Source organism: Salmo salar, chromosome 19 (genome assembly GCF_965601325.2).
Source record: "Salmo salar chromosome 19, fSalSal1, whole genome shotgun sequence".
Taxonomy (NCBI): Eukaryota; Metazoa; Chordata; class Actinopteri; order Salmoniformes; family Salmonidae; genus Salmo; species Salmo salar.
In genome coordinates this window covers 25,525,833-25,535,000 of record NC_138309.1, presented here as the reverse complement: position 1 = coordinate 25,535,000, position 9,168 = coordinate 25,525,833, and the positions used below count along the sequence as shown (strand labels likewise).

The 9,168-nt window shown below is 43.3% G+C and overlaps 1 protein-coding gene across 2 annotated transcripts in view; it reads left to right on the top strand.

The window, feature by feature from the left end:
* Positions 1 to 5,128, top strand: part of eci2 (enoyl-CoA delta isomerase 2) — a 16,222-nt gene extending 11,094 nt beyond the window's left edge. The window contains exons 6-10 of one of the 2 annotated variants that reach the window (XM_014157567.3): positions 2,085 to 2,187; positions 2,343 to 2,463; positions 2,907 to 2,996; positions 3,158 to 3,301; positions 4,383 to 5,128. In XM_014157567.3, coding sequence (XP_014013042.1) covers positions 2,085 to 2,187; positions 2,343 to 2,463; positions 2,907 to 2,996; positions 3,158 to 3,301; positions 4,383 to 4,538 — 614 coding nt within the window. In that variant the 3' untranslated portion in view covers positions 4,539 to 5,128. The remainder of the gene's footprint in view (positions 1 to 2,084; positions 2,188 to 2,342; positions 2,464 to 2,906; positions 2,997 to 3,157; positions 3,302 to 4,382) is intronic. The other variant, NM_001141743.2, reaches the window with a different exon arrangement.
* The last annotated feature ends 4,040 nt before the right edge of the window (positions 5,129 to 9,168 follow it).

Here is a 9,168-nt window from a genome sequence, read left to right as displayed (position 1 = left end):
TAACGTTACCTAGCTAACAGTAAACCTTTTCTTGAAATGAAAATTACTTTCTGACAAAATTAGTAACGTGTAATATCTGAAAATGTAGCTAGGTAGACTGTTTTACCCGTATACATGGATGGACACTTCTCCCTCTCTGTCACGGATGCCATGGTTGCCCTTAGTTTGAAGATGTTATCCGAAGACAGCTGTTTTATACAACAGCCTTCTGTGTGTTCTCTTTTCGACTCCGTCTGCATATTTGCAATTAAACGCCAGAATGGTCTGACATGGTCTCTCGGCATGTCCAGCCCACTCATTATCTAGCGGGAAGGTTGCTGACTTTTTCGTGGCTAAACAAACTGGGCTTGTAATTTAACAATTCTATTCATATTTACAGATGGCATACAAGTTTGTTATTAAGGCACATGAAAGTTCACATGTTCCAGTAGGCATTTCTGCCATTTTGATAAAACCCAAAAAGTTTTAGTTCATGTGGCGCTCCTGTGAAGTAGTGACGCGCGACGTATACCTAGTTTCCTGAAACGAGTCACATACAGTGAATTCGTAAAGTATTCAGACCCCTTGACTTTTTCCACATTTTGTTACGTTACAGCCTTATTCTAAAATGTATTTAAAAAAAATACTCACCAATCTATACACAATACCCCATAATAACAAGGCGAAGACAGGTTTTTAGAAATGTTTGCAAATATTTACAGAAATATTTACTTAAGTATTCAGACCCTTTGCTATGAGATTCGAAATTGAGCTCAGGTGCATCCTGATCATCCTTGATGTTTCTACAACTTGATTGGAGTCCACCTGTGGTAAATTTAACTGATTGGACATGATTTGGAAAGGCACACACCTGTCAAACCAAGCCATGTGGTCAAAGGAATTGTCCGTATAGCTCAGAGACAGGATTGTGTTGAGGCGCTTATCTGGGGAAGGATACCAAAATATATCTGCAGCATTGAAGGTCCCCAAGAACACAGTGGCCTCCATTATTGTTAAATGGAGGAAGTTTAGAACCACCAAGACTCTCTCTAGAGCTGGCCACCCGGCCAAACTGAGACATCGGGAGAGAAGGGCCTTGGTTAGGGAGGTGACCAAGAACCCAATGATCACTCTGACAGAGCTCTAGAGTTCCTCTATGGAGATGGGAGAACCTTCAAGAAGGACAACCATCTCTGCAGCACTCCACCAATCAGGCTTTTATGGTAGAGTGGCCACTCATCAGTGAAAGGCACATGACAGCCCTCTTGTAGTTTGCCAAAAGGCACCTAAAGACTCTCAGACTATGAGAAACAAGATTCTCTGGTCTGATGAAACCAAAATTGAATTCTTTGGCCTGAATGCCAAGCGCCACGTCTGGAGGAAACCTGGCACCATCCCTACGGTGAAGCATAGTGGTGGCAGCATCATGCTGTGGGGATGTTTTTCAGCGGCAGGGACTGGGAGACTAGGCAGGATCGAGGCAAAGATGAACAGAGCAAAGTACAGAGATCTTTAATGAAAACCTGCTCCCGAGCGTTCAGGACCTCAGACTAGGACGAAGATTCACCTTTCAACGGGACAACAACCCTAAGCACACAGCCAAGACAACCAAGGAGTAGTTTTGAGATAAGTCTCTGAATGTCCTTTAGTGGCCCAGCCAGAGCCCAGACTTGAACCCGATCAAACATCTCTGGAGTGACCTGAAAATAGCTGGTCTGCAACACTCCCCATCCAACCTCACAGCTTGAGAGGATCTGCAGAGAAGAATGGGAGAAACTCCCCAAATACAACCCAAAATATAAGCTGTAAACAATGTAATTGTAAACAAACACTCTATTGCCTTAAAACACGATTAAATGTTGGAAATTGATATCGTGGATAGACAGCCCTTGCATTCATAGCTCTCTATTAATTTAAGGGTACTTATATTTCACCAGCCCCATCTCTTTGGATTTTACCAAAACGATGGCGGGGTGACCCGCTTTATTCTTTGAATTGCCCCTTTAAGGCTTTACAGTGATTCAGTGACTTGAAAATCAAATTTTATTGCACTGCTTCAGTGTTCTTAATTGTTAAATGTGGCCGTTCTTGTTAACCCCCTCAAGGTAGTGGAGACTTCTACTGCAGTGGCAACGACCTGACAAACTTCACCAAAATCCCTGAGGGCGGGACGCAGCAGATGGCAAAAGATGCAGGCGAGTTGCTGAGGTAAGGACTTACCCAAAAAGAGCAGGCAAGAGTTTACTTTGAGAGAACCATTTTCATAACACCTGTGTGTGTGTGTGTGTGTGTGTGTGTGTGTGTGTGTGTGTGTGTGTGTGTGTGTGTGTGTGTGTGTGTGTGTGGGGGGGGGGGGGGGGTAGGGAGTTTGTCAAAGCATTTATCGACTTCCCCAAGCCCCTGATTGCAGTGATCAACGGTCCGGCTGTGGGCGTGTCCGTCACTCTACTGGGCCTGTTCGAGGTGGTCTACGCCACGGAGAGGGTAAGGTGCTTTGTCATGTCCACTCAGTGTTGGCTTAGAACACATTTATATCGTCCCTCTATATATGTCTGTTAGTTGATAATACAAGATTAGCATTGGTTTATATTAGGGGTATCAAACTCCGGTCCTGGAGAGAAACTGGGTGTCCAGGCTTTTGATCCTGTCCACCAGCACTGACATCTTGACTATGATTAGTTGATTTTCTGAAACTTGTGTTGATACTGGGCTGGATGAAAAGCTCTCCAGGATCCTAATTGGAGACCACTGTTTTACATGCATACCTCAATCGAGGTCAAATAAGCAAAACAGTGTTGTGACCACCAGTGCACCACCCATGCCAATACGTCCACATTGCCATTCTCCACTTCCATTTTTCACTATACTCTGCCGTAAGCGGTTGGGGCTGTTCCTGCCTAACTTGTGCCACCCCTCCCCCCTGACAGGCTACATTCCACACCCCCTTCAGCCAGCTGGGACAGAGCCCAGAGGGCTGCTCCTCCTACACCTTCCCCAAAATGATGGGCAATGCAAAGGTATGGATATTCCCCTTGTTCCTTTGCGGCAACTGATGCATTTCATAGAGGGGTTTCCCCAGGTATTTATTTTACTTTTGTTCTTTTAGTATGTATTTGACTTGCAGTTTGAATTGAATGAAATTACACTAATGGACAACATTGCCATGCTCTGTGACTAGGCCAGTGAGATGCTGCTGTTCAACAAGAAACTGACAGCCACCCAGGCGTGTGCCCAGGGCCTGGTTACCGAGGTCTTTCCCGACAGCAGCTTCCAAACCGAGGTGGCCACCAGACTGAAGGCCTATGCCAAGCTTCCCAGGAACGTGAGTCAAAGCCCCAGCAAACATTGAACATCAGGCAACGTTTGAAGTGTTTGTGTGTTTTGTATAAAGTTGTGTATCCAGAAACATTCCTGAACTAATCAATATTGATGAAAGCTGGTTGTATTTTACATAACTTCCTTTTTGAACGTTCCAGGAATTTTGTATTATGTTATTGGCCGTGGCTGCGCTTCCGTGGACGGACTCCTTTTCCTATTTTAAGTGACCGGAGCCACATTCTGCACATTGAATTTCATTCACAATTTCATTGACATTTTCAACAAGGTCTGATTTGATTACAGCACAGTTTGCAGTGATTTGAATGAATATTCCAAAATGTTAAGTGTCAGTAATATAGGATATGGCAGTATATCTAGGCCACAATATTACATAATCACAAAAATAAGCAGGGAAAATGTTATAGGAAAGCGTAATTAATTCTGTATAAGCCGATGGCAATGCTACAATATGTGCACAATTGGTAGGGAGTTAGAGACAACTAGGAAGCAAAATTATAATTGTAATATGGTTAAAACACATTGTTCTGCTTCAGAACAGTAGAAAGATAAGCCTATAATTGTTTGTCATGTTGTGAAAGCTTTTAATAGATTTCAGCTCATATCCAGCCGTTGATTCCACTGTAACATTGCGGTCGTTTGGGCAGTACCATTCACTTACTATTGGGCAAGGCATAACCAATACACAATTTAAATGCATCCACAGTTTATAAAGTCACAAGCTTGATGCCTTTATTGCATGCAAGGGATATGGGACCAAATACCAACCTACTTATGGTTCCCTAAAAAGGTGGACTAGATGCATAATGTGCTTTTTATTTCTAATTGAAAAAACTGCTATGCATGAAAATACCATAAAGGACTGTAGACATCAATTGAGCTTACATCCAAATTGCTGGAGTACAGGGCATTGCATTTGAAATCATGTTTATTATTTTATGACAGTCATATGTAAGTATAATGAAACCAAAGACACATTTCCACATTTTGTGGACAGTACAGTTTTTTTTTATCCACTTTTTTATTGACCTCTACTTTCTTTCTATTGCTGTTTCCTGGCTGTCTAGTCCCTAACACTTTCCAAGCAGCTGATCCGTGGGACAGAGAAGGAACGTCTCCACACTGTCAACGACCAGGAGGTGGAGCGCCTGGTGGAGCGCTGGCTCTCAGACGAGTGCATGCAGGCCATCATGAGCTTCTTCCAGGCTAAGGCTAAGCTGTGAGGAGGTGATCCTGCCCCTGCAGAGTCCCACAGACAGAGCCCACGGAGCAGAGCGCCTAGCCTGAGTCGTGTTCATTAGGTACCAAGCAGAAGAAAAAACTGACTAAAAGAAACACAAATTTCTGTTTTTGATTAGATTTTTTTTTAAATGTATTCCATTGCGTGCCCTAATGAGCATGACCCACATTACACCAGCCTTAAGCAGATGCCTTATTTTCTAAGTTTTATCGGATTGGCTTTGTAAATTCATTATAATAATACACAAAAACCCATTATGTACATTTAACCGTTGATCTGGTTTGTTTTGCATTTAACATATCTGGGCATTCCCTGTTTTGAAACACCTTTGAAGGAATGTAACTTACATGGACTAAAGCTACCAAGGGGTGTGTATTGTAAATTGAAGGTGGGTAGTGCCTTAGTCCAGATTGCCTTAGGACTGAACAAAGGCTTTGGAATACCTTCCAAGAGGAAGTGTCTTGTTCTCTCCAGTGGTTTTATATGCACTAAAAATCATTTGTGGAGATGACATTGTTTCACACGTCCAACTATATCTGTTTGAAAATAAATCTATTTCTGAAATCAAACAAATGTTTTTCAATGTCTTTTTGTGACAAAGGGACAGTGGTTTGAGGAAGAGGATAGTGATGGGTTGTAGGATAAGTCTGCCCTTTCACTTAATATTCTACAGAGGGCGTACTGCACCAAAAAAAATGTATTCAACAGCTCTTCAGTCTTCAATGCCAGAAATGAGTTTGTCCCTTTTCATTTGAAAGATGAACTATAGAAGTGTATTTGCTAATTGTATACATAGGTTTGAATGTTATACCTAAATTATATAATATGAATCAATTTCTCATGAAACCTGTATGCTTTTCTCATGGGTATGGGGAGGTCTGCCTCGTCTGTCCAATAAGCTAAATACGGGACAGACAATATTTCTGTCCATTTGGAGTGACCCCTTTTTGCCCAATTGCACCCCAGAGGCACATTCCAATACTTCAGCTATTGACACCCTCCCCACTAGATGGCATAGGTCCTCTATCCATTGCATTTGGTTTGACAGGCCAATGCAGTGTACCTCAAGGCATAAGAGATTAGTACATTTCTCTTGCATGATGTTCCATACTAACACAACTGAGAGGGAAAATACAACACATTGTCCACACCTGGCTGTCCCTTACCCTTACGGGGGCCCTGCTTTGCATGTCACACCTGGTTTGCTTAACCTTTCACTGACCGATAGCAGGAACATAACCTGCTTTTGCCAAACAAAACACTTGTAGCGATAAAGCGCTCGTCAAAATGTTATATTTACTATCTGTGGGCTGCAAATTCAAATGGTTGTGAATGGAATGGATATGGAACGTGGTAAATTGGGTACAACGCTAGTGTAACAAAACATACAGTTTGAATTACGATAAACTAGACTCCTAGGTATTTAGAATAATGGAAATTCAAACAAATTATGTTTAAGGTTGTAACACCCTTTCAATAAATCATACCTTTTGTGAAATCAATCACTTTCAATGTAGCCAAGACTGGTCAAATAAGTGATAATGAATAGTGTTGACTCATTTGGATATATTCAAACCTCAAGGCATTCTCTCAACTAGCTTCATGAGGTAGTCACCTGGAATGCATTTCAATTAACAGGTGTGCTTTGTTAAAATATTAATTTGTGAAATTTCTTTCATTAATACGTTGGGGCCAATCAGTTGTTGTGACAAGATAAGGGTGGTATAGATAAGATAGCCCTATTTGGTAAAAGACAAGTCCATATTATGAAAAGAACAGCTCAAATAAGCAAAGAGAAATGACAGTCCATCATTACTTTAAGACATGAAGGTCAGTCAATGCGGGAAATTGCACTCACAAAAATCATCAAGCGCTACGAAGAAACTGTCTCTCATGAGGACCGCCACTGGAAAGGAAGACCCAGAGTTACCTCTGCTGCAGAGGATAAATAAATTATTCACAGAGTTCAAGTAACAGACACATCTCAACATCAACTGTTCAGATGAGACTGCATGAAATCAGGCCTTCATGGTCGAATTGCTGCAAAGAAACCACTACTAAAGGACACCAATAATAAGAAGAGACTTGTTTGGGCCAAAAACACGAATAATGGACATTAGACCGGTGGAAATCTGTCCTTTGGTCTGATGAGTCCAAGTGAGATTTTTGGTTCCAACTGCTGTGTCTTTGTGAGACGCAGAGTAGGTGAACGGATGATCTCTGCATGTGTGGTTCCCACCATGAAGTGTGGAGGGGCTTTGCTGGTGACACTGTCAGTGATTTGTTTTGAATTCAAGGCACACTTACCCAGCATGGCTACCACAGCATTCTGCAGTGATATAACATTCCAACTGGTTTGCACTTAATGGGACTATCATTTGTTATTCAACAGGAGAATAATTCAACACACTTCCAGGCTGAGTAAGGGCTTTTTTACCAAGAAGGAGAGAGATGGAGTGCTGCATCAGATGACTTGGCCTCCACAATCACCCGACCTTAACCCAATTGAGAAGGTTTGGGGGGAGTTGGACCGCAGAGTGAAGGAAAAGCAGCCAACAAGTGCTCAGCATATGTGAGAACTCCTTCAAGACTGTTGGAAAAGTATTTTTAAGTGAAGCTGGTTGAGAGAATGCCAAGAGTGTGCAAAGCTGTCATTGAGGCAAAGAATCTAAAATGAAAATATATTTGTTTTATACTTTTTTGGTTACTACGTAATTCCATGTGTTATTTCATAGTTTTGATGTCTTCACTATTATTCTACAATGAAGAAAATAGTAAAAATAAAGAAAAACCCTTGAATGAGTAGGTGTATCCAAACTTTTGACTGGTACAAATATACACTGCTCAAAAAATAAAGGGAACACTTAAACGACACAATGTAACTCCAAGTCAATCACACTTCTGTGAAATCAAACTGTCCACTTAGGAAGCAACACTGATTGACAAAAAATGTCACATGCTGTTGTGCAAATGGAATAGACAACAGGTGGAAATTATAGGCAATTAGCAAGACACCCCCAATAAAGGAGTGGTTCTGCAGGTGGGGACCACAGACCACTTCTCAGTTCCTATGCTTCCTGGCCTGGCTGATGTTTTGGTCACTTTTGAATGCTGGCGGTGCTTTCACTCTGGTGGTAGCATGAGACGGAGTCTACAACCCACACAAGTGGCTCAGGTAGTGCAGCTCATCCAGGATGGCACATCAATGCGAGCTGTGGCAAGAAGGTTTGCTGTGTCTGTCAGCGTAGTGTCCAGAGCATGGAGGCGCTACCAGGAGACAGGCCAGTACATCAGGAGACGTGGAGGAGGCCGTAGGAGGGCAACAACCCAGCAGCAGGACCGCTACCTCCGCCTTTGTGCAAGGAGGAGCAGGAGAAGCACTGCCAGAGCCCTGCAAAAGGACCTCCAGCAGGCCACAAATGTGCATGTGTCTGCTCAAACGGTCAGAAACAGACTCCATGAGGGTGGTATGAGGGTCCGACGTCCACAGGTGGGGGTTGTGCTTACAGCCCAACACCGTGCAGGACGTTTGGCATTTGCCAGAGAACACCAAGATTGGCAAATTCGCCACTGGTGCCCTGTGCTCTTCACAGATGAAAGCAGGTTCCCACTGAGCACGTGACAGACGTGACAGAGTCTGGAGACGCCGTGGAGAACGTTTTGCTGCCTGCAACATCCTCCAGCATGACCGGTTTGGCGGTGGGTCAGTCATGGTGTGGGGTGGCATTTCTTTGGGGGGCCGCACAGCCCTCCATGTGCTCGCCAGAGGTAGCCTGACTGCCATTAGGTACCGAGATGAGATCCTCAGACCCCTTGTGAGACCATATACTGGTGCGGCTGGCCCTGGGTTCCTCCTAATGCAAGACAATGCTAGACCTCATGTGGCTGGAGTGTGTCAGCGGTTCCTGCAAGAGGAAGGCATTGATGCTATGGACTGGCCCGCCCGTTCCCCAGACCTGAATCCAATTGAGCACATCTAGGACATCATGTCTCGCTCCATCCACCAACGCCACGTTGCACCACAGACTGTCCAGGAGTTGGCGGATGCTTTAGTCCAGGTCTGGGAGGAGATCCCTCAGGAGACCATCCGCCACCTCATCAGGAGCATGCCCAGGCGTTGTAGGGAGGTCATACAGGCACGTGGAGGCCACACACACTACTGAGCCTCATTTTGACTTGTTTTAAGGACATTACATCAAAGTTGGATCAGCCTGTAGTGTGGTTTTCCACTTTCATTTTGAGTGTGACTCCAAATCCAGACCTCCATGGGTTGATAAATTGGATTTCCATTGATTATTTTTGTGTGATTTTGTTGTCAGCACATTCAACTATGTAAAGAAAAAAGTATTTAATAAGATTATTTCTTTCATTCAGATCTAGGATGTGTTGTTTAAGTGTTCCTTTTATTTTTTTGAGCAGTATATATAAAATCAAATGTCCATATAGAGATGTATAGCCTAGACAGACATAGCCGGGTAAGGAACATTTGCAGTGATCTGCTCATTAACTGCTACCTACCGTGATGCGACACATGTTAGCATTGTCACTGAAAGGCGAACGTTGAAACACCAGTCTCCTTTGTCCAGGAAGTTAGCCACTTTATCGCCCAACTT